Genomic DNA, 25,108 nt, shown 5'->3' on the forward strand with positions numbered 1-25,108 from the left:
TTCAGGTTTCACGGTGTGCGAATAATTATGAGTGGTTAATCTAATTCTATGGCTAATAATGTTATACTGTAGGGATTAGGGATGAAATTTTATTTCTCGACAATAATAACGGTGGAAATGCCTCAAAGTTCAACGGCATTTTACAATTTAACGGTAAATTGGATCTTGGACTCAAGTAAGTAGTTAATCGGAAAGTTATAAGGTAATTTATCGAAATTAAGGTACAAAAGGGAGAAATGAAGAGATCAGTACCTTGATAATTCTGCGGAGGTAGGGAAGAAGAGTGGAATTAGGTCGGGAAGAAGATGAAGAGGAAGAGGAGGAAGAACGTCCTTTGGAAGATGTTGGTAACATATTTGCTCGTTCGATTCGATTCCTTCAGCTATGGAAACGATCGACGAATTATTTTTTCTATTTTGATTTCTTCGTTTTGGTGTGATATGATGAATTGCGATCTCTCTCTCTCTCTCTCTTCCTCTCCGGTAGCTTCTTGCTTCGGACTCAGATGAGAATGGCCAAGGACTGAAAAGTAAAAACAACTATGCCAACTTGGGCCGACTGTTAATTGATTTTAGAACTTGGGCCAATGAGATACCCGTTCTGTTTTACACACAAAACTGGATTTTAGAGAGGAGGGTGAGAGTTAAATTGATTTTTTTTTAATTGATAAAAAGTAATTGATTTTTTTAATATAAAAAAAAGTGGAGTAAAGAACCAAATTAGTCCTTCACATTTTTAGACACCAACCATTGTAGATTTTTTTTGAAAGAATAATTCCTAAATTAATATCCGACAATGGAATAAAAAGGATATATTAATTAAAGTATTGGTTGTTTTTGTCGCAATGTTAAAAATTGCCAACTTATTAATACTCAATTTATTCATTACATGTATTCTCTCCTTTTTTATTTTTAAGTAAGAATGAATCAAAATATGAATGAGTTCAATTAAATTTTAGATTAAATATATTAATTTTTATTAATTTATTTTTACTTAAATATGAATGGGGAGAGTTATATTTATTTTTGAAATTAAAAAATAATATTATGAGGCACTAATTTGGCCTAAAGATATTTAAACATCTGCAATTTCTCAGTCAAATTGAAATTAAACTTAATCGATGAATTAATATATCTCTTTTTTTATTTTTTATTTGTAGATTAATATTGATATAATATTTTTCTTAGCGATTAAAATAACTCGCATCTGAAATATCAATGATTAACTTAGAATTTTATTAAAAAAATAAATAGATTAGTTGAATTTCTCATTAAAATTAAGATAAATCTCAACATTCAAATAACATTGATATAGATGATTATAAATTATCCAATAAATCAGTCTTCATGATGGCAACAAAAGTTGCTTTCACACAAGTATATAATATGAATCAACCTTGGATCCACTAAATTAATTTTCATAGCGCGAAAATTATATTGAACTTTTGAAATAGCTTGAATATGTTTTTTTATCTTTAAATTTTCATAAAATCTTATTTTTTTATCGTTACAATTTTATTTTTCTTATTTTTATTCTTTCAAAATGAAAAAAAGAAAAAAGAAAAAGAAGAGTGTATTTGCTGCCTTGTATGTAAGAGCTTCAGTGGTTGATAATTGAAAAACATTTGAGTCCTAGAGTTAATTAATATATAAATTATTTAAAATTGTATTTTCTTGGTATTCTATTTTATTAAGTCGAAATAACCAAAAAATGATTTAATATAGACGTTTAATTAGAGCAAATTAGATTAAAAAAAATTGAAATAATAATCTAAATCGTAATGATTTTAATATTTAGATATGATGATTTTTTTCCCTGAAATCATGGACATTTATAAAAAATGACAAGTTATGTATTTTTTTTTTTTTAGTTTTACTACCCTCACTTTTACTATTTTTACAATAAAAATTTCAAGAAAAAAGGGTGAAAAAATGGCGTGCCCCTAGTTCAAGAAGCTCGAATTCAGATTTGCAATCAGGAGAAAAACCGACCCGATGGTGGCCGTAGTTACACTGAAGAACGGGTGTTTGGAATAGGGTTTTCTTGGTTGAACACAAAAGTTGTGTGAGAAACTGGTAGTTTAGTTTTGAATTGAAAAAGTTAGGGTTTAGTTAATAAACCTCCAAAATGTCTACTGGTAAACCCAAAGACAGCGACTTTCAGGTAGTTGTAGCGCCTGGAAAATCGAAACCACCCCTACCGCCGGCAACAACATCGAATGCGATAGTAGAATATACTCCTCCGGTTTTCAAAGAGGAAGAAGAGGACTTGGAAATCAAGCTCCGACGAATCATCGACAATGTCCCTGTCCGTGTCAGTAACACCTCCGGTAGTTCTGCTGGTTCTGGCTCCGGCGATTTCCACCAGGTAAAACTGCTGTTTTCTTTAATAATGATACAGTTTAATTGAGAAATAATAACTTTCTCATGGGTTTGAGATAGACCTAAAAGAGTTCAGCTTTGATAACGGAAATGCATCTTACTGTATGCTGGTCTTAATGCCAAGAAGAAGGATTATTATTGTTAGGGTAACTACCATTTACCAATTATGAGTGTGTTTGGGAATCTGTTTGATGAGTTGTCTCGATGAAACTGAGGTCTCTCCAGTGGATGTCCGATTTTCCAGTCATGCATATTATTCTCGGTAATTGTAGATTTTGTACTAAAATTTCATTTTAAGGACCTATTAAATAAGTAAAACTCAAATGGTAGCTGATGAGACATTTCATGTTCCATAGTTTGGTTATGGGCTAGAATCTTGGATGCCTCTCCTTTTCACATTTAGTGTGTGTGGGTTTCGCCGCAGGACTCTTATGAAAAAAAATGAAAACAAACACTAATTGCATAAGGACCATTAGGTGGAGTCTTGCATTTCTGTGTGGATATATCTGTTGCCTATTTATCATACCCCTTTTGGATTCATAGAAAATAACATAGGTAATGTGAAGTGATATTGCAATGGAATCATCTTGGGTTGCTCTTTGATCAATATGGCGGTGATGAGGGGATCCATCAGTTTTATTAAGTGCTTATTCAATAAGCTATCAAAAGGAGTTTATAAGCTAAATTTACTGGAAATAGTTCATGAGCTTATTATAAGTTATTTTTATAATACTATCCACTGTTTATGTTAAGAGATTAATCTTAATAAATTCTTTAAGACATTCCCTTAGTGGAACTGTGGAAGTTCTATTAGCTTAATTAGCTTAAGGTCAATGAGTGGGAGATGAGGGTGGGTTGTTCAATCTGTTTGAAATGATTTTGGCCTCGTAACTAAAAAACCATAGAGATGTTGATTGTTAGATGTAAACCGATTGGCAGTAAGTCATTAACATTACAATGTAGCAATGCCATACCTAATAATTTGATTCATAGTGCAACTATCTAATCCATAAACTTGTCAGAAATCAGAATTATAAGGGGGTTAACCTTGCTTGTTTTATTTGTTTTTTTTTTGTGTCCTGAAATGTATGATTAAGATTTAGGATATCTATTCATGAAATCTCTCGTATTTGGGGACGTTTCATATTCTGGACGTGCACAGTGTTTTCCCGCCCACTTAAGTAGGGTTTGAATTGACAATGGGACATAACAGAATAGGGAAACTCACAGCTTGTTATTTTCTCTTCTCTATGGTTTCACATTTCACAATATTCAAAGGAACCAAAATGTACCACTATATTTTTTTATGACAATGTCATGCTCAGTTCTCTACCAAGGGTTGTCACAGTGTTTTTACTTAGCACACGATGTTTGGCCTTTTCTCTTGTTTTGAGTCTGAGTGTTTTTGTTCTTCAAATTCTGTTTCCAACAGTATCGACAGATGAGGCGCAAGGAGCAAGATCGACTTGCTAGGATGGAAGTTGACTATCAGAGAAGGAAAGAATTGGCGGAATTTAGTATGAGAAGGGAGGAAAGATTAAAAGCTGCTGAGGAACGCACAGCAAAGAAGCGAGCAAAACGTCAAAAGAAAAAGCAAAGGAAAAAGGAGAAGAAGATCAAAACGGATGCTGGAGAGCAGCAGCAAGCGAAAGAAGATTCATCAGATGATGGGGATTCTGATAACGATGAGGAGGCACCACATTGAAACAATCTCCTGTTGTAACTCAGTTTTTTAAATTTGGTTGAAGCTAAGTAAGCTTTGTGGGCATATCTGGCTTAAGGTAAAAACACAATCATGACTCGGGTTTCTATTGTTTGTATCCTATACGTGAGTTGTAGGGAACTGTGTTCGAGAGACAATGTAATCAAGTCATAGAATGATGATTATTTTCAAGACAACTAAGTATTACAAGCTTTTTATTTAGAAGAATCAAGTATTCAGTTTGGCAGTCAATATGTGGAACCGTGCAGTGCAGTACAGTGAACCTCACAAATAAAGATTTAGTTGCTTCTAATATAGTGGCACAAATTGTACATGCTTGAGTCTCTTAATGGTTCGATTATGAATCGAAGTGTTTGGAAAAACGTATGTTGAAAAAGCAAACTGTTAGATAGAGTTCACTTACTTTGAAGAATTAATTTTTGCAGTTGCATAGGGGATACCTTGGTTAGGTGAAATCTCCCTTAGGGTTTTTACTTTGAAGAAAAAGTGATATATTCTAATTGATGATAAAACACAATTATTAATATTATTTACACATGTATGATAAATTATAATCCAATTTTTAACTAAATTATAGAAATGTTGTATTTTTTTTTTTTTTTTTACTGAATTAAGTTATTTTCTGAAAAATGAGCCAAATGCATGTTATTTTAACGTATAATTAAAAAACAACTTTTGTTTCCCTAGCATCTCCAAGTTTGGTTTCATGATTAGGCACTGTCAGAATATCTTACAAGCTTCCTTGAAGCTAAAGGTTAAAGGCTGATCTCCATGTGCAGCACTATCAGTATCTAGTACTATGTTTTATTCTTTCACTTTTCTGAAACAAATAAATCCCAGTGGTATAGGTTTGTTTGGGTAAAAAAAGTTAATCTTCTGTTTCTATTAATAAAAAACTACAAAAACCAATTTTTTTTTAAGAAATTACATTAAAATTAACTAAAAAAAAAACACACACAAAACTAGTAACGTGGGTGAACCATGCCAACAATGTCAGCAATAAAAAAAATATGACTAATCTGATGAAGAATTATGTCAAATCTTTAAAGTGTTGATAGTGGAGTCTCTATATTTTGCATGTCAGTCATCGCAACCATTATCTTCATGGAAGAGTGTAATAAAAACAAATATTTTCAATCTTGAGAAGGAAACTAATTAATAGTCATTGTAAAATATGATAAAATGATACTCTTTAGGTTCATGTGTATAAGATAAAATAAGTTAATAAAAGTAAATGTATTTAGTATAAATTTTATATTAAATACATCAACTTTTGTTGACTCATTTTTCTTATAAATAGAAACGGAAGGTGGCGTGCAAGTCCCCATACAAAAAAGTTTAGATACCAATGAGCATGGGAACCCAACTAACCAATCTACATAAAGACACGTTATCAACAAAGATACTTTTGGTTTGCAATTATAAATCAACTGAAATATGAGTTGTCAATGAATTAAGTAACTAATTGCCTTTGATTATGAACATCCTTCAGTAAGAGATGAGACTCGTTGATCTGGATGCACATTACAGAGACATTATGATGTCATGATCATACCATAAAGACGTTCAATCATAAGTTTAAACTCCAATTTAAGAACATCCAACTCTTTAACAATAGAATTCCAAAGACACGAAGAATCATGAGCTATAGATGACTGAAGAATGTGTTCATGAAGGTGATATTTATCTGTTAGGAGTTGCAATAAATAAATGCTATAATTTTTGTTTTTAAATAAGTTTTGTAGATGAAAAATAAAACTTTTATAATAACATTGAATAAAGAAGCAAAAATCTTTCTACCCTACTGTGGAAAATAAAACAGGTCCATTGAAAGTTTTGGGGTTTGCGTGGAGATTGTTCAAATTTTGATTACCAACCAAATATTATTTAGCAATGAGAGGAATCGGACTTTTGAATCTTCCATGTGTCTCACAGGTTGCGGCGAGGATGAAATGATCCAACATTTTTGTTTACTTTATGCCCTCGCTTCGAGAGTATTTGGACGAAGATTTTGAAGTAGTTAGGTGCAAGTTGCGTTACATAGAGATGTGGAGGCACACGCTCATCAATTTATTGGACTTTGTCGAATAGAAAAAGAGGTTTGTTTTATATTTGACTCTATTTGATTAACTTGTGTTTAGTCTATTTAGAACATACATAATTTTATCGTGTTTCGGCATGTCTAATGTAATGTCACATTGTTATTTGACATGATAAAATTACTCTTGTCGAAGTGAATTAAAACTAAAAATGTAGGTTTGATTTATGATTTTAATATGTGGTATTCTTATTAAACATGGAGATATTTGAGTTTGTTAGATTTTAATGTTTTTTTTATAGGTTTAACCCCTTGTATTGCTTTTTGAGTTTTACTCTTGTAATATCTGATTCTTAGTATATTTTGTACTTTAAATTCATTTAAAAAAAATATCCTTCATTGTATGGGCCTTAAAAGCCCAGCCCACGAATAAGCAAGGTCGCGATGGATGTCGTTTTCTCTCTCCGTTAGTAGAGAGCCAAAGTCAGCGAACTGTAGATGATCAAAACCGAAACAAGTAATAGCCACCGTAACCGTACCGTTTCTAATATCTGGTTGTTACTCGCGACGCTGCACTCACCGCATAACTTCCGCAATCGCCATGGTAGAACCTAAACGGATTTCCGTTCATCACGCTCTCGGCTCTGGCTTAGGTTCTTTCCTTCTGTATCTTCTTCTGATTTCGTTCAATCTTCTATGGATCTTTTACTTCTATTACTTACAGTTAATAATTGATCTTGTTTATAGTTCGATTGGTGTAAACGTGAAACGATTGATTTCTACCTAGAAAAGAAAATCAGAGTTGACTAATTTTTTAATTTGATTTTTGATTTGTGTTAGTTGCTGATGTGTTGCTTTGGAAGAATTGGCGTGGTGGAGTTGCGGTGCTTGGTTCTGCAACCACATTGTGGTATCTTTTTGAACAAGCCGGTTATAATTTTTTGTCGTTTGTGGCTAATGTGATATTGCTTCTCGTCGTGATTCTGTTTTTATGGGCTAAAGCTGCTAATCTTCTTAATAGGTATTTTCCTTCTTCATAATCATTTTGCATTTTCAACGAGATTATTGTTTCGTGTCTAAATTTAGAAGGAATCTTGTTTTGAGAAAAAGAAAAAATAATGCCATATAGATGATTTGCTAAGGGTTCTGAGAATGATGCTTGTGAAATAACTATGGAGATGCTAAATGCATGTTTGGATCCACTTTTGAGAAAGTCAAAAGTGATTCTAAAGGCTTAAATAATTTTGGTATGTTTTGGTGTTTATCATTAGAATTGATTTTGCTTGTAGATTCGATTTTAACTTGAAGTTAGGATTTGTAGTTTTTGTCTCTTAATGTGTTTTGTTCAATTTACTTTCACGTGAATATATCCAAACATTAATAATTTTACCTTAAACTCACTTTTAACTAGTATCAATTCAATGAAAGTCGATTTTTGCCACCGTAAAACCAAACACACGATGTCCGTTCAAAATTTTAAGACATAAAGAGAAATTTTATATTGGTTACTTACTTTCTTCCATTGAAATTATTTTTGTTTTTATGTCACAGACCTCTTCCTCCTCTGCCTGATCTGGAGATCTCGGAGGAAACTATTGCCAGGCTTGCTGATGTACTGCAAATTTGGATAAATCGGGCTTTGTCTGTTGCACACGATATAGCAATTGAGAGGAATTTGTTTCTTTGTCTCCAGGTACTGGGCTGTGTTTTCTTTCGGGAATTGTTTATGCTGAGTTTCATGAATTTGATAAGTACAGAGTTTTTAGGTTGATACTTGATTGTGTGAATTTGGTGAATCAGGTTGTTGGTGTACTGTGGATAATATCTTATATTGGCAGTCTGTTTAACTTCCTGACTTTAATCTATATCTGTAAGTTCTATTCTTCTGTAGCCCTTTCACAGTTTCATGCTCTAATATTTTATTTTAAATTCTCTGTAAGTTTGCTTTTAATATTTTTGTATTGTTCTTGTCAGGTGTTCTTCTTAGCTTGTCTCTTCCCATTTTGTATGACAAGTACCAGGATCAAATCAATGAGAAGATGCATGTGATACATGGGATTATTCACCCACAGTATCAAAAGATTCATAGCATTGTTTTGAGCATAATTCCAAAACGTCCAAACAAGGACAAGAAGGTGCAGTAGGTACGCAGTAAGAGCATTCTGTGCCTTTATGCATGTGTTTTATGCAGAGTTACTCAAAATCATATCACGATTTCTTACATTTATAAGCAGTTTTCTATAAGTTGCTCTAAAGCATTGTCCATACTCCATAGATGTACCATCTATGTAGTCATATTTTAGTTCTGCTTGCAGTAGAGAGGCATCATACTATGTAGGTATTTGTGTTTTAGTCTGTCTTAGGACCATTTTTTCATGTGACATCTATCTATTTAAGACAGTAACTTGTTGAAACCAAATATAAAGTAACATTTGTTGTTCTACGTTGGCTTCTGACAAGTCATCACGGAAGTTGTCTCTTATGAAACTGAAATAACTAATTATTGGCAATCATAGAAAGATGTAAGAGGCTAAGAGCTTTAGAAAGGGTGTGGGATATAAATGGTGTGCATATGAATGTCTACTTTGATTTTGCTGGTATTTATATTACTTTTGTCCAATTTCCAGTTACCTCTAATCATTCCAAATGCAACAGATGTTTTATATAGGCATTTTTTTGTATAATATTTCCACTAATAATTTGATTTGAGTTTATAAGCAATCAAAATTGTATTATTGTTCTTTTAAAAAAAAACTTAAATGGTTGCGTTGAAATTGTGTCAATTTCTTCCATTTCAAATTCAGAGTACTGATGGTTAACTGAAGTCTTGTTAGGAGCGCACAGATGGATGCTTAACACATTGAATACTTGAGCTTTTCGTTTTGTTGGGAAGTTGTAGCTGTTTTAATTGATAATTAGCAGTATGCTAATTCTTCAGGAGCCAAATCGAAAAAGAGCTTTGATGTAGATGATTATACTCTTGTGAATTTTCTGTATACCCCATTGGAAAGTTCTTTATGTCTGATAAATAGTTCTGTGCCCTTGTTGAGGTTCACTTTGGATTAGATTGCCACAGGAGGGGGAAAAAGAAAGGACTTGAGAACTTGAACGTGATTTTGTTTTTAGGATGGTAACATGGCATGTTTTTGGGTACAAAAAGATTTTGGTTGAGTTGGTTTTATGATGTATTGCCGAATGAGTTTAATCAGTAATTACCACTGTGTACTGTGATAAATTTTTTATATTATTTTTTCATATAAGAATGCAGCACTGGAAATATAACAGTAACCAAATATCTTGCCACTGCCATGGCATTGTTCTTCACCTTAGGTTATCTTGTTCTTGCTTCTAATATGATTGCAATTGCTAATATAGTGACTGTTTAGTGTAGAGTTTCTGTTGTAATTTAAAGAATGTCACCTTATTTTCATTTTCTTTACTAATCGTTGAAATACAAAAATAAAGTGAAAACTGGGACACCACAATCAGTTTCCGCTTTTGTTAGGTAATCAACAATATGTGTGATGGTTAATATCTTTTGTGGCTGTTGAAAGTTGAAACCACCATTCAGGTTTCCTACTAAATTCATGAAAAGGGACCCGAAGAAGTGAAAAAGAACCTCTTTTAAGAAAGTGAGTGATCTACACTCTGACTCAAACACCATGCTCTGCTCTTACACTCTTCGACTGATGTAGAAGACTCTAAGCTCAATTGTATCTTAAGACAAAATATAATTTGTTATGAAGATACTTTTTGTTGGGTCAAAATTTTTAAGATATAACCAAAGTATCTGGAATCTATCTCACTCTTCACTTTTACATGTCACATCTCCAAAGTACATAAAAAGACTATTTTATCCATTTTTTTAAATTATTTTTTACTATTTGATAGTTAAAAAATTTGGATAAATGTAAAATCTTACAAATAAAGTTTTTACAAAATTTTTTTTTGAAATTTTGAATGAATGTGAAACTTTGAAAATGTAATTATTTTCATAATTTTAAAATTATAGATGAATGCGAAACTTTAGAAATGCAATTTTTCTAAAAAATTTTGAAATTTTGGATGGATGTGAAATTTCTAAAATGTAATTTTTTCAAAAGTTTAAAAAAAATTCAAAACTTTGGATGAGTATGAAACTTCTGAAATGTAATTTTTTAAAAGTTTAAAAAGAATTCGAAATTTTTTATGAATGTGAAACTTTTGAAATTAATTTTTTCAAAAGTTTTAAAAATAAATCGAAACTTTGAATGATGTGAAACTTTCACAATATAATTTTTTTTGAAATTTTAGATAAATGTGAAATTTCCGAAATGTAATTTTTTATTTTTTTGAAAATCGGGATGAATGCGAAACTTCCGAAATACAATTTTTTAGAGTATTAAAAAAATAAAAATGATCATAATGTTAATAATTTAGAAAAAATTGACTATTAAATAATAGGGATAAAATAAAAAAAATTATGTATTTTGAAAAGTGAGAGGTAAAGGAAAGAGAGATTTGTCTCAAAGTGCTTTTGTACCCCCCTCAACTAACCTTATACCCCCATTTAAAAAATTTATTTTTGAAATATCTAAAATACCCTTAATAAAACTGTAAAAATCAAAACATTCCCTTATACCCTCAGAAGTTGTGTTTTCTAGAAAAGTGAGTGCTGTTGATTTTTTTTTTTATCGGAAATTTCAGGATGAATGAAATTTCCGGTAGTTCTAAATCAATACCTGAAATTAGAAATTTTGAGAAGTTTACCAGAAATTTCATTCCTCATTGAAATTTTCCTAGACGCGACCATGTATTATGCTTAGAAATTTTTTTTCTTCTCATTTTTACAATTACAAGATTGTTTATTTAATAAAACAAAAATAATTATAATATTTTAAAAAACAAAATATTATTAATAAATTAAATAATAAAATTATATTATATTAATAATAATAGTAATAATAATAATAATAATAATAATAATAAAGTAAAGTAAATTATATTATATTATTAAAATTTTATATCTTTTAAAATATTTTTACTATTCTTTTTTAATTATATTAACAATGTTTTATTATTATTTTTTTTTTGTTTATTAGATCGGCATAAAAATGTTGTTATTATGAAAATAAGTTGTTATTTTATAAAATATTTGCAATAAAAATAGCATGCAGTTGTTAAGAAAATATGTGTTATTTTATCGACAAAATATTAGGGACACGTTATTTATTTTTGCACATTTAGTCAATCATTTGATGTATTTTGTTTCTTCAATTTAATATATTTTATTTTATTAATAGTATTTTGATTTTTTAAATAAATTTAAAATAATTAAAAAAATCAAAATTTTGTTATTAAAATAAAATAAAATACATTAAATTGGAGAAAAAAATGCGGTTAAATAGATGTCCCAAAACAAACGGTTAAATAACTTCCTCTTTTTTTTTCTCTGTCTAATAAATAAAAATTAATAAAATTTGAATTTAATGCATTTATTTTTTAATTTGTGGTATTTTTTTTCTTTAACTTAATGTATTTTGTTTGTTCAATTTAATTTAATTTATTTTATTAATATAATTTACTCTATTATTATTATTGTTATTGTTATAAAAAAAATCCACATACTGGTTGTGTTTTTTCATCCCTATTTTAAAATAAAAAAATAAATAACATACCGGATTTTTATATTTCCGATTAAATAGAATAACTACCGGATATTTTTAAAAAAATAAAATTTTCGGTAAGATAAATGTAACTATCAGATATTTCAAAAATTTAAAATTTCTGATAAGAAAAATATAACTACCGGAATTTTCTAATTTCCTGTAAGATAAATGTAACTACTGAAAATTTCATGGCACAAATTTCCGGTATTATAAATATTTTACCAGAAATTTGGTGGCGAAATTTCCAGTAACATACTTGTGTACCGACTTTTAAAGAAAAAAATTTAGGTACCAGAAATTTTGTTGAGAGAGTGAAATTTTGAAGTAATTCTTTTTTACCATTCAATTAATAAAAATTTTAAAAATATTTTTAAGCAATTTGAAGAGTATAAAATTGACTGGGAGTACAAAAGCCAACTTTCGTGTATACAAAATATAAGCAAAAGTGTTTGGTATAACTTAGACTTAACCCAATCTTGAAGGCCCAGTCGAATTCCTAACCACCGAGGCCTGATCAAATGCTTCGAATAGCCGAAGTCTATCTCGTAGCGATTTTTAACTTTTTAGATTAGGCTCAACCACTTGCTTGTATTGAAAAGAAGGGCTAAACTTTACTATTTAACTGGAATATAAAATCAACATATATGCGACTTCTTTTAATTGCATTGGCTCTTTGCATCTTTTTCCTTATTGTCAATGTGGAGGATTTTGTTGCTTTAGTGAGAACTTATTTTGTAAGAAATAACATCGCTATGTTACAAAGGGGCATATGCATAATTAGCTATCAAATATCAACCACTTAGGTCATCACCATTATTCGACAACCCCTTTTTGCTGGAGGTGTGCTTGACAATCTTGAATACAAGAAATAGGGATAGTGGGTCAATCAACAAGTGAGGGAGTTGGCAGTTTGCATCTTCTATATATATATAAAAAAAACTTACCTTATACTCCCACATTTATATTTATACCTCCATAAATTTTCAAAAATGTTATATATATTCTTAATTTTTTTTACTATTTTATCGACTCAAATTAAGATTTCTACCAGAATACTTTAAACGGAGTTTAAAAAAATATACTACCGAAAAATTTGTAAAAAAATTTTCAAGACACGAGGGGTTTACAGCAAAACTTGTGAAGAAGTTTTCTAATACACACTAAATTTTTTTAAAAAAAATTATTTTCCGAAAAACTTGAAAAACAATTTATAGAATATAACTTCGTTATCAGAAAATTTGAATTTTTTTTAAAATATAATTTTTTTACCGAAAAACTTGAAAAAAAATTTATGGAGTATAACTTCTTTATTGAAAAACTTGTTTTCTGAAATGTAACTTCTTTATCAAAAAACTTGAAGAAAAAATTCACAGATATATATTGTGTACCAAAAAAGTTTTATAAAGTTTTTTTGGTAAAATTAAAAAAAATTACAAATTTTAAAATTTATAAGATTGACAAAAATGTCATTTCCTTGCATTAGGAATATAGGATAAAATTTTCTATAAAAAAGGTTTCATTTTATATTAGAAAAGCATCTTATTGTCGTCGAATACTAACAAGATTTATTTATTGCTTTTATTATAAATCTTTTGTAGTTTGAACAAGAACAAAAAGTAGTGGGGATTTTACTTCTATATCAACTGAAATTTGAAGTTAAAATTGATTAAGTAATAAATCAGAAGCTAAATTTCGTCCAACTAAATACTACTAATTTTATGTTTGTCACATTCAAAGTAAACATAAAATTTTGTGGTTTGCATTTACGGTTTTAAGTATTTTGACCTGAATTACACTTCCCCAAGCATTTTCTCTGCATCGGAAACACTCAACAGCATAAGATTATCTGCTTTATCTTCATTCTTCAATAAGGCGTTAAGGAACTTAAAATTCTTTAAATGAAAAAACAAATAGTAAATGTATTGTGACTTTGTCCATTAGCAAGCATGGTTGAAAATACATTACTCCAAAATAATTTTGCTTATAGAAAAATGTCACCTGATTTACTTTATTGCTTCAAAATCTGGACATGATTTAAATTAAATTAGAAACAATGCACACTCTTAAACACCACTTCAAATAATTGTGTTCAATTCTACTTACTAGGCTAACTTTTACATACAGTAAAACCGTTTTATGTCTTATGTTTTGCAAAGATCAATCAAATATCTGCTTATAAACCAACTAGCATGTGAACCAAAATAGACCCTATACGAAATTGAAGTATAATAAATTGATGCAAGTGCAGAATGTGACCATTGGAAAAACTACTCCCGAGATACAAACTCTTCACATCCCTTTTCAAACATAGGTAGTATTTTGAGTTCAAAAAAAGATACAAAAACCCCTGATATTGCATGACAGGTCTAAATATACAATCATTTGAAAGTTCTACATTCGACATTTACTGTAGATAAGTAACGAGGGTGATAAGGTTAGAACCAAACATGTACCAGAAAAACTCCAGCCACTGATAATTTGCTCTTGAATTGTCGACGCTTTATCATGATTCATGCTTATTAACAACATTGCACAGGTTCTTTTCAACTTGGAAATATAAGATGTCAACCACCAACGGAGAGGGCCTTAAATGCTGTATCAAGACTAAACACAATTCATAAATAAAAACAATCACTAGAAATGAGCATACAATTTTTTGTGCGCGTGCTTTCGTTCTACCAGATTTGAGGTCCACCTTATGCAAACTTCAGAAATGGAAGAGCTTCTGAAGGTGGTAATGTGACCGATCTCAACAACTCCAGTGAGAATACTAGCCCAAGGAAATGAGAAAGAATTATGTTCGCTGAAGCCTGTAAAACAAAGAATATCACTATAATTTTTACTTCAAGCCTGGCACCATATATTGTATCCAACACAATCAATGTTACTCCCAGTAGTAAATTGTTGATGAAGTTTTCACTTTCAATTTGATGTGTTTTCACAAATAATTACCAAAATTCCACCTTGTTTTTGCCTTATTTCCTTGTTTCATGATTTCCGGAAGGCATTGGAAACAATTTTTTTTCTCGTTTTCACCATTTCCTTTATAAAATCTTAAAAAGAGTAATCGAAATAAAAGTAGATGGCGTCTTTATTATTATTAGTGATAATATATCAACTGAAAATGAAAACATAAAATAAACCAAACACCAGTCCCTCCTATTATTGGAAATAATTAGCATTTCAATACTACAGAGCTTTGTGAGAAAAGTTATTTGCATTATGGGAATTCTATTATTTGTGCTCTCAATGCAATTGTCAAGTTCAGCTGCGCTAATCCACAATTCACCCTCAACCCAAATAACAGTAGTCAAATCATCCCCCAATTTTTCAATTTATAATTTTAAATGGAGAGCACCGACAGTGGCTAATGGGGGTGAAAACATTTTTATTTTATTAGAAAAGCAGGCCAAAGTTTGCAAAACACGTAAAAGAGAACTGCTGAGATTAACAACGACAAATAACTAAATAACAGAAATTTCCTCTGTAGAAGGCAACAATATATTGAAAAACCTATAACAAGTTTTACCTGCACCAAAAAGACATCCAATGCGAGAACAGGGCTGGAACCAGGAGAGATTCCCTGATAAAATGGGCTGGCGGAGGAAGTGAGAGCCTTTGCAACTAAGGATCCAACAGTGGCTTGCATCCCAAGAATAGCAGCACCCATCCCCAAAAGATTCAATACTATACCATTTTGTAAGCTTTTCACTACATCAGACCGAGGGGGTGCCTGAAACCACAACTAAAAGGTCAACCTACATCCTAAATAATCATAAATTAGTGTTCTATGTTATGTACAAATAGTGATTTCACATTTAAATTGATTGTGTCATGAAAGGATAAACAACTTAATCAAGTTATTTCTATAAAACCAAAGATAAAATAAAATTCAAGCTGATTTCATATAAGTTATAAATATGTTATCATATACAACTTGTGAAAATTGGCTGATCACAGTTTAAATAAGCTCACTCAAACAGACCCACAAGTACTGATCTTAGTAGACAAGTTCAAACAAGTCCTAGTTTAGAACACTCAAATAAGAGAATCCAAACAGGCCTGAAACTGTTAGAACAATTAACATTATTTAGCTCCCAAAGCAAATTCAATAATTCGTATTTAAATGAAGAACAAAAAAGAAAAGCACCTTGGTAGGTTCGTTTGCAGTTCTCCGAAGCTTCTCAGAGAGCCGAATGTAACCAAAGGACCAAAACACTGAAATGAAAGCAGCTGCAATTCCACCGGCTGTAGCATAAAACGTAGCCGGCGATGTGACTTTTCCGGTGATGACAACGGAAAACGATAGTATAACGGCTGAAACAACGGTGCACACTAGCTGACCCCAAAACCCTAAGCCACCTAAACGCTTGAAATGCCTCGCCGTCTTCTCCAATCTCTTCGACACCTACACAGCCACAACAAACAAAAACTCTATCGTCACGCTACATTGCTAATTGCACCGACTCAAACCCTAGAAATTGAACTCAATTTCACAATCGAATAATCAAGAACCACCTCACACTAAAAATGCTTCGGGAATTTAGAAAAGTTAAATTCAATGATAAGTTAGAGAGAGGGGGAATAAAAAAAGGGACCACGGTGTACCTGATCGAGTTTTACTTTCTCGGATTCTTCGTTAGAAGGAGTGGAAGTTGGAGAAGCTTGTGAAGAAGCGGTTACAGTGAATGGTAGCTTCCATGGTCGGTGAGAAACGAAGGAAGTGGAAAATGGTGAAGAACTAGTCAGTTTGAGAGGGAGTGAGGGCAAGGAATTCGGTTGGTGAAGTCTACGAGGAAGACGAGGGACGGAAATGGCTGAGACGGAAAGCGGAACCGCCGTGAACCTGCCGGCGCATGTGGCCGGCGGTAGAAGCGTTTGCATTGTTAATGTTACTGTAAGAAAAAAGAGAAGATGTTTGATTTCTCTGGTCTGTTTTCGTCTTCTGCTTTGATTCGCACTTTTGAGTTCGTGTTTTTGCTGGTTGGGCCCAGTTTTACTTTTGGGCTTTTGTTGGATATTTGTTTGAAAATTGGCTATTGTACCCCCCATTTAAACCTATACCCCCCAAATTGTGTTGAGTATACCCAAACTGCCGTATGCACCTCTCAGGTAAATACGGAACCATCGTGAAACACCAACGAATGTATCCTGTAAATAATGACACAGACTGAAATCGTGTCACAGCGTTCTGATCGTAATCTGGTGCCCAGATAATATCCGTATCCCTCAAAGCATCCAACTTTGCCCTGTAATATGCCACATTCTCAGATGTTTGTTTTGCCGTCCAACGAAACATCCGTGGCATCGAGGAAATATGCTCATCCATATCCCGTTTACAAATATCCGGGAAATGTTCATAAATCCAAGTCTGTAAATAATTGAAATGTAGTAAAATTATTAAGGTGATGAAATAATTAAAAAAATAATGATAAGTATAATAAATATAATAGTACTTGAAATAAAGACAAATATCCTCCAATCTGTTTGGTTGCAGGCAATGTACTGTCTCTAAGATAGTCATATAGCACAACAAGTGCAGCCGGTCCCCATGCCCATTTACCACAACTATCCAGATCTTGAAACAGAAAGAGATATTTTGCAGATACAAGTGTAAAACTTTTATCCGCAAGAATGGTACATCCTACCAAATGAAGTAGATATGCCCTAGCTGCACAGTCATATCTTCCTTCATGAAGTGTCTTATAAAATACCACTTTCAACCACTCAAAACTATAGGAAGCCCCTCTATTGGTCCTAGTCTAAGTGACAGCTTCATCATATGTAACCCCCAACAACTCAACAGCAGCAGCAATTGCCAAATCTTCATTGACATTTGCGGGAGGTGTGAAAAACTCTCCAGTACACGGGATGCTCAAAAGACCCCTGACGTCGTCAAGAGTAATAGTCATTTCACCGAATGGCAGATGAAATGAACTAGTCTCTGCGTGCCATCTCTCAGCAAAAGCAGATATCATGTTACCATCAATCATATGCAAACTACATCTTCTCAGAGGACGTAATCCAGATATATTAATCCAATGATCTATTTGAGCAGGTAAATGATATCTAATATCAATAAATTTGTCTTGCTTTTTGCCATTGGAAACAACTTTCAAGGCACGTCTTTCCTGTTTAATTAAAAATAACACAATTAAAAATATATTATAATCTTATACTACAAATAAATTATAATGTGTAATAAAATAACCTATACTACAAATATATTATAATATGTAATAAAATAAATTATTTACTAACATCTCCATTCCACACATTAATTGCAATATGATGCTCATAATCTGTAAGGACAGAAAGATCATAAGGACCTCCAAGAAACATGGGTTCATCAGGCTGGTGCTGCTGACCATGTTCATCATCAAAATGTTGCTGCTGCTGGTCATATTCATCATAAAACTCATGATCGTGCTGAGGCTGCTCATCATGGGGCTGCTCATCCTGTTCTGCATCAAACATAAGATTTTGCTGTGCCTGCTCATCCTGGGGCTGCTCGTCCTGAGGCGCCTGTTTTTACCGGAAATTTCAAGAGGATTGAAATTTCCGGTAGTTCAAAATACATACCGGAAATTTCAAAAACGAAATTTCCGGGAATTTACAACTACCGGATTTTTCAAATTTCCGGTTTGCCTCCCGGAAATTTCGTTTTTGAAATTTCCGGTATGTATTTTGAACTACCGGAAATTTCAATCCTCTTGAAGTTTCCGGTAAAAACCAAATTTTCCGAAAACTTACTTTTCCGGATTTTTCAGTGTGGGGGTAAAGTGTTTGAATTTTTTGTTATTTTGAGTTTTACTGTTTTTTTTAGGGGTATTTTAGGTATTTTACAACAAAATTTTTATGTTGGGGGGGTATAGGTTTAAATGGGGGGTACAATAGCCAATTGTCTATTTGTTTTTATTTTTTTATGTTTTGGGCCTTCATTGCTGAATTAAAGAGTAAAACTAGGCTTCAAATGGAAATAATTGTTTGTTTTTTTGTCTTACGAGAAAGAAACGTAGACTTTTTTTGTCAAAGCGCTATTAAATTAGTTAATTTTTTAAAATCTCTTAGACAATTTGAATGCGTTGTTTGATCAAAATATACATTAGGATTGATCAAAGAGAGAACATTGGAGATGCGATAAGAAATTTTCATTAAATTAAATACTTTGATGGTTGACGAAGCACAAACTAATGAATCCGAAAGGAACAATATATAGAGTTATAAAATAAATAAAATCTAAATGAGTTGTGATATTTCTTTAGAAGAGTTGACATAATATAGAAAATAATGCATAAAATAAGGTATTTGATTACGAATTATCATCAGTAAGAATTACATAATAGTAGTATTCTTCTTTTGTTTATCAAATTTCTCTCATAATAAATTACTTATTATAATTTGATTTTAAATTTTTAATATGTTTTTAGTTGTCTTTTATGTATTAGTTTAATGATAAGAATTTGACATTACAACTTCAAATGACAAGATTCAAATCTCGTATAAGATCATCATCTCAAAAGTTCGTATAGAATCACTATCTCTAGAGCTTTAGTAGTATATAGATTTTTTAGACTGATTTTATATAGATGAACTTGACTTTGCAATGATACACGCATTTGCAGCCCAATATCTATGACCACAATAGAGTTTAATTTCTTTTTAGTGATAGTTTGTCCTATATACAACAACTAAGAAGAATGGTCACCATTTCTATTCATACGGATTTCGTACTGTCCATAGGACAGATAGATTCTCTTGGCTTTCATTCTGGAGGAGAGGTCCTCTGTTATCACCAGTTTGAAAGACCATTTGTTTATTTCTTGCATGAGATTTCTCAATCATAGTTGAAAGAAACTTTGGCAACATGCACAATACAATGCTTATAATTTGATATTGTTCTCAAACTTCATAGTAGAGAAGATCACGAGGTGTCTGTTAAACTTTAAGAGATAAAATTTAAATATATCTTAATTGCGATAAAAGTAATACTATGAAATATGACATTCATAAAAATAAAATAAAAACAAGAGAGAAAAGCTTAAAACTCTTTCTTATTGATGAAAATAAAAATATTACAAATAACGAAATAGTTATATCCATCTTTTATGTAGACTAACTAATATGTAATTAATTAACTATCTTATAATCTATAATATTTTATATTTCTAAAGTAATGATCAATATGTTAATCTATTTCGGTTAAAATAGTAATATTAATTAATATAATATTACATATATGTTATTATATTTTCTATTATAAGTAATACTCGTACTATTTAGAAATAGAGCAAGTGGTCACTACATATAGACATTTTTAACAGTAAAGACACCTAAAAGATCAAATATAAATCTATCTAAAAAAATTTCAATGTAACATCAATCTTGTTTAATTTTGTGCCACATCATCTATAACAAGGCTATTTTAGACAATTAGTTGGTTGAATATCAATTTATTTTTGGTGTAATGCATTTGTTTATTGGTCAAAAGGTTGAAGTCTCATTTAGGGATGACAATTAGACTCATATTCAGTGGGTATCTGCAAAAAAAAATCCACAATGGGTAGGGTAAAAACCCGCATAATGGGTATGGGCATGGAGACAGGTAATTACCCGCAAAATTAAGCGGGTATGGGTGCGGGTACGAGTATTATAGTACTCACCCCGCCCTGCACTTATATAAATATATTATTTATTTATTTATTATATTAGTGTTTAGTTTAATTAATTAATTATTTTCTTTTATATTTTAACATCTATTAATATTATTGGACCATTACAATATTTATAATTAAAACATAAACGTTTGCAAATTTTTTAAGAATCTGATTATGATAAATAGATAAATAATTGTAATTTTATATCTAATAGTTATATCTTATTAATCGTGACTTTATAATTATACTTGCAACTTTGTATCAATTATCTCAGATAATGTTGTCGTATGATTTGCAAATTCACAAAATATTATTATGAATATTTAAATATGTATTGCAACGAGTGTTCATTTGAAATATTTTGAGTTAGAAAATATTTTGGTTTATAATATTTTATGATTGGATTTAAGATATTTGAATAATTTTTAAATTTAATCACAACAATATCATTTATTTATCGATTTTTTTAGTTAAAGTGTGGGTAATAGGTATGGTACAGACACTTAAGTACCCAGAGGGTACGGGTATTAAAGTTGATACCCAAGAGGGTACGGATACATATATGAGTATTACATATATGAGTATTTTTTTAAATCGTGGTATGAGAATGGATATTATAGTACCCTACCTATTGTCGTACCTAATTATTCAACTATTTGTTATTTTTTTGGGTTGAGCTTCACAATGTGTTGATAAAGAGAAGATGAGTAATATTTAACTTGTATTGTGCTATCTTTTTAAAATTTAAGTCTTATAGTATTGTATTTTATATTATTCTTAAAGATTATTATAATGTGTGACATTATATATTTCAAGATATTTTTTATTTAAATTTATTGATTTTTATTTGTATAAAAATAATCAAATATTGAGGCTCTTGAAAGAGAAAATTAAGGACAAAATATCGAAACAAACACAAATTATTTTTAAAAAACTATGAATAAAAGATAATATTTGAAGTCAAGAGATTATGTTCACTCATTATTTATTTATAATTCATTAAATGCAAAGTAACTAGGCATATATATTACCATATTCCAAGCAGAATGACACTTATTTGATGGTTCTTATCTCTATACCAAGTAGATATTATCAATGCATCACTTCCTAACGGTAGTCTACTTGATGTTTTGATCTTTTGTGCATATGTATTGGCCAAAGTTTTAGATTAAAAAGATACTACTTTATTTAAATCAAACATCTGAATAATCCATGAAAACAAAATCTCGGCCAAATTAATTCTTAGTTAAACTACTGTAAAAAAAAATAATAATTAGGTCAAACAATAATTAAAGAAAAATACGAATATAAGAGATAAATATTTACCATAAAAAAATAATAACAATAATAATAATTATTATATTAATTATATTAATTATAATTTATTATAAAAATGATACACGTAATAAATGTTTGTTATTAAATAATAAATTAATATTAATAATTTTTTTAATATCATCAATATAAAAAGGAGAAACATTATAGTATATCAATTATAAATTTTTTCAGACTACAATTTTTAACATCGTTTTTGCTAAAATGAGTCACACAAAAATAATTGAAACATACTATAACTTATATATAAAACAAATATTTATAATTAATTAATGAGCTAAATTTAATATTCTTTTTGCACGTGTGGTGTTTTGATTTGGACATGCTTGGTTTATTGGGAACTAAAGTGAGTGACAGATGCATATGAGATAAGAAGTATTGTTTCACAATGATGTTCAGACATCAGAGAGTAACAGAGGATTGGTAGAAATATTTTGTTTTAGAAGTTACAGGATTAGAATAGATAATAGATATTAATTGTCACGAAAGAATTAATCAAAATTGATATTTTTTTATATCAACAACATAATGAAAATGATTATAATATATTCTAATTTTTCACACTATAATTTTTAATATTGTTTTATTAGAAATGAACCACTAAAAAAATGTTGAATTATAATACAATTTATACACATGGCAAATATATTTTTATCAATCAATAACCTAAACTTTATATTTTTATATCTTCTCGATCAAAGTAAAAATGAAAATATTTATAATATATTAATTATAAATTATTATAAAAATAATCTTCAAAATAATTAATAATCTGATAAATTTAATATGGAAAATATGCTAGCTATAATTATTTTACATTTCAATTTTTTTATGTTGTTTTTCTAAAGATAAATCAATAAAAAAGTTGTTGAAACATATAATTTATATATAAAATAAATATTTGTGATTAATTAATTAATAAAATTTATTATTATTAATATCCTCTAAATAAAATTGAGAATAATTATAATATATTAATTATAATTTATTAAAATTAACATATACAATATAAAGGCAGACTTTAACTTTAAAAGAAAAACAAAACATAAAAAGTGGCAGCATTTTTGTTACACAATATAAGTATGGTGAGAGCATAACAGATGATACTATAGACTGATTCCTAATAAATATTCTGAGGCATTTCCATCTCCAACTCAAATCCACATTCTTTTCTTAGATGGTACTGCGTCTGCAATTGAAGCTTTATGTCTACACAACTCATTGAAATGCGTCTTCAGATAATTTAGACTATCAGTCCAATCTCGAATATTAATCTTTTAAACTATAGTTTTGGACTGCGCTCATTAAAGAAATATTAAGGTGAAGTTTCATATGAAACTTTTGTCCCTCTCCCAAATTACAAGCATATATATACGTCTCTTAAAAGTTAAAGAAAATAAAATTGCAAACAATAATACAAAATATTTTGTTAACAAATTGCTACAAAGCTTTTGTTGTTTTGTGTTAGAATGAAAGTAACTAATTACATTTAAATACTAAAGTTAAAATTACAACAACACCCTTAGATTTAGTTTAACAAACTTTGATATATTTAATCTATAATATAGATTAAATATACTATATAGCAATAGCATTAGTATCTTTACCATATATGTATATATAAATTTAAGTGTGTGTGTTATATAAGTTAAAACAACTATTTAATCTTGTGACAGATTTGGTCCCAAAAAGAACCTCATGACAGATATTTTTAAATAAAGACTTTTAGATTTTGATTTTATGCCTCCTTGAAATATAAATATTTTTCCACTCTGGGTTGTGAAATTTTCCCTGCTAAGAAAACAGTTAGACCTACTACATTCATGAAAAATGCCCTTCTGAATCATGTGCCCATTATTTATCAAATTGATTGTGACATTGGTTGTTTGCCATCAGTTTAATTGTAATTGAAGATTTAATTTAAAGTGGCAATAATCAGTCACAGGAACACCTCCCAAATTACTGCTGCTTTGAATGATCGATTGATGACATTTTTTTTTACTATAAAGTTTACACCCGTGACTCATCGTATTATAATTAAATTGTTATGTGATCGAATCAGAAAGCACATGTGTCCGAATGGAAATTAGTGGTGATCAATATGTACAATTTATTTGTTATCCCTAACTACTATTGATAACTATTCATTTTCCAACCCCACAAACAATTTGTCCTTTGCTCGTGACAGGAACTAAACATAGAAACAAAACTAGGCAAAACCCAAACACAAAAATACATAGTATTCAAAACAGGCCTCATGTGATGTGCCTCGAGTTTATTGTACATTTTATATCCTTTCTAAAGGAATTACACACTTATCCATTTTCCCTTACATTCTAGTGTTTGTTACTGAATCACCATAATTTTAGTTTGCGGATCTGGATTACACACAGTATAGTACTGGTTTAGATCGTTAAATCTAAATTGACAGTCAACAATATAAATTGCTTATAGCGTGAAACTATATGTGGCATCTGATTTCTTTTATTATTATATTTAGGGATGTACGCAGTTGAGTCGGTTTTGACAAAATCTGATATCATTGATTATCTTTGGTTGAATTGAGTTTTACATTTGTATTTTTTTATTAACCCGAATGGAACTAATCTGAGAATGGACTGGGTTGGCGGGTTAACCTGTTTTTTATTTTATGGGAGAAATATAAATAACAACATTGAATAAAAATATATTTGATATTTGAATGTCTCAAAAATCATAAAATATTAATCACATCATTCACCGTATTTTAGTTTAATAAGCTACTATAATTTTTTAATAGTTGTTTTTAAATAAAATATTAAAAAGAAAGTATTTAATAGATTTAAATGTAAACAAATTTAAATTAGATTCATCATATTTAATATTAATTTTTTAGAAATATTAAATACTATGATGAAATCTCTATAAAATCTATAACAATAATTAATTAATCTGAATATTATGTTTCATATTTGAATATACCGTAAATTTATTTATCATTTTATCTAAATAAAAAAGACTATAACAAAATGTAATATTTAAATAAATAGTATTTAACTCAAATGAAGCTTTCTACGCCACAATTTTTTTTATAAAGTTTCTTCACAATCGTATTTTAATTTTCTCAATATTTTATTACATAAAAATCAATTTATCATAAAAATTAATATACTTAATAACTATTTTTTTTTTAAATGTATCTTTTTCGAATGACATAGATAGTTTAGGAAAAAATACTCTACACATCTTACTTTAATATATATATATATATATATATATATATATATATATATATATATATATATATATATATATATATATATAAAAACAAAAAAACAAATATATAA

The 25,108-nt window shown here is 29.8% G+C and overlaps 4 protein-coding genes across 10 annotated transcripts in view; 2 read left to right on the forward strand and 2 right to left on the reverse strand.

The window, feature by feature from the left end:
* Nucleotides 1-503, reverse strand: part of LOC101509601 (uncharacterized) — a 4,339-nt gene extending 3,836 nt beyond the window's left edge. Inside the window, exon 1 of the mRNA XM_004496884.4 lies at nt 253-503. Within this exon, the coding sequence (XP_004496941.1) occupies nt 253-354 (102 nt within the window). The 5' untranslated portion in view covers nt 355-503. The remainder of the gene's footprint in view (nt 1-252) is intronic.
* A 1,416-nt stretch (nt 504-1,919) lies between these two features.
* On the forward strand, nt 1,920-4,335 carry LOC101509933 (uncharacterized). The gene is made up of 2 exons (XM_004496885.4): nt 1,920-2,367; nt 3,814-4,335. The coding sequence occupies exons 1-2, from the start codon at nt 2,128-2,130 to the stop codon at nt 4,084-4,086; spliced, it is 513 nt and encodes a 170-aa protein (XP_004496942.1). The 5' UTR covers nt 1,920-2,127; the 3' UTR covers nt 4,087-4,335.
* A 2,250-nt stretch (nt 4,336-6,585) lies between these two features.
* Nucleotides 6,586-9,466, forward strand: LOC101510255 (reticulon-like protein B11). 4 transcript variants are annotated; one of them, XM_004496887.4, is made up of 6 exons: nt 6,586-6,795; nt 6,983-7,163; nt 7,694-7,835; nt 7,943-8,012; nt 8,117-8,286; nt 8,947-9,466. In XM_004496887.4, exons 1-5 carry the CDS (start codon nt 6,744-6,746, stop codon nt 8,284-8,286), a joined length of 615 nt encoding a protein of 204 aa, XP_004496944.1. In that variant the 5' UTR covers nt 6,586-6,743; the 3' UTR covers nt 8,947-9,466. The 4 variants fall into 4 exon arrangements, with proteins under 4 accessions (XP_004496944.1, XP_004496946.1, XP_027189880.1 ...); XM_004496889.4 differs by having other exon boundaries at nt 6,606-6,795; nt 8,977-9,466; XM_027334079.2 differs by having other exon boundaries at nt 6,606-6,795; nt 8,987-9,096.
* A 4,603-nt stretch (nt 9,467-14,069) lies between these two features.
* Nucleotides 14,070-16,747, reverse strand: LOC101511226 (protein TIC 21, chloroplastic). 4 transcript variants are annotated; one of them, XM_004496892.4, is made up of 5 exons: nt 16,399-16,747; nt 15,941-16,198; nt 15,320-15,523; nt 14,486-14,600; nt 14,070-14,394 (listed from the first exon to the last, which is right to left on the reverse strand). In XM_004496892.4, the coding sequence occupies exons 1-4, from the start codon at nt 16,672-16,674 to the stop codon at nt 14,487-14,489; spliced, it is 852 nt and encodes a 283-aa protein (XP_004496949.1). In that variant the 5' UTR covers nt 16,675-16,747; the 3' UTR covers nt 14,070-14,394; nt 14,486. The 4 variants fall into 4 exon arrangements, with proteins under 4 accessions (XP_004496949.1, XP_004496948.1, XP_004496947.1 ...); XM_004496891.4 differs by having other exon boundaries at nt 14,070-14,383; nt 14,470-14,600; nt 16,399-16,740; XM_004496890.4 differs by having other exon boundaries at nt 14,470-14,600; nt 16,399-16,740.
* Between the last annotated feature and the right edge of the window lie 8,361 nt (nt 16,748-25,108).

This window comes from Cicer arietinum, chromosome 4, assembly GCF_000331145.2.
Source record: "Cicer arietinum cultivar CDC Frontier isolate Library 1 chromosome 4, Cicar.CDCFrontier_v2.0, whole genome shotgun sequence".
Lineage (NCBI taxonomy): Eukaryota > Viridiplantae > Streptophyta > Magnoliopsida > Fabales > Fabaceae > Cicer > Cicer arietinum.

What these genes read in the sequence shown, in the direction of transcription:
- LOC101510255 (XM_004496887.4), top strand. Translation starts at nt 6,744, where the DNA reads ATGGTAGAACCTAAACGGATTTCCGTTCATCACGCTCTCGGCTCTGGC. An exon ending in GCTGCTAATCTTCTTAATAG is followed by an intron (nt 7,164 to 7,693) that starts GTATTTTCCTTC and finishes TTTATGTCACAG; the next exon opens with ACCTCTTCCTCCTCTGCCTG. An exon ending in ATTTGTTTCTTTGTCTCCAG is followed by an intron (nt 7,836 to 7,942) that starts GTACTGGGCTGT and finishes TTGGTGAATCAG; the next exon opens with GTTGTTGGTGTACTGTGGAT.
- LOC101511226 (XM_004496892.4), bottom strand. Translation starts at nt 16,674, where the DNA reads ATGCAAACGCTTCTACCGCCGGCCACATGCGCCGGCAGGTTCACGGCG. An exon ending in AGAAAGTAAAACTCGATCAG is followed by an intron (nt 16,199 to 16,398) that starts GTACACCGTGGT and finishes GTGGCTGTGTAG; the next exon opens with GTGTCGAAGAGATTGGAGAA. An exon ending in TGGATGTCTTTTTGGTGCAG is followed by an intron (nt 14,601 to 15,319) that starts GTAAAACTTGTT and finishes TTTGTTTTACAG; the next exon opens with GCTTCAGCGAACATAATTCT.
- LOC101509933 (XM_004496885.4), top strand. Translation starts at nt 2,128, where the DNA reads ATGTCTACTGGTAAACCCAAAGACAGCGACTTTCAGGTAGTTGTAGCG. An exon ending in GCTCCGGCGATTTCCACCAG is followed by an intron (nt 2,368 to 3,813) that starts GTAAAACTGCTG and finishes TGTTTCCAACAG; the next exon opens with TATCGACAGATGAGGCGCAA.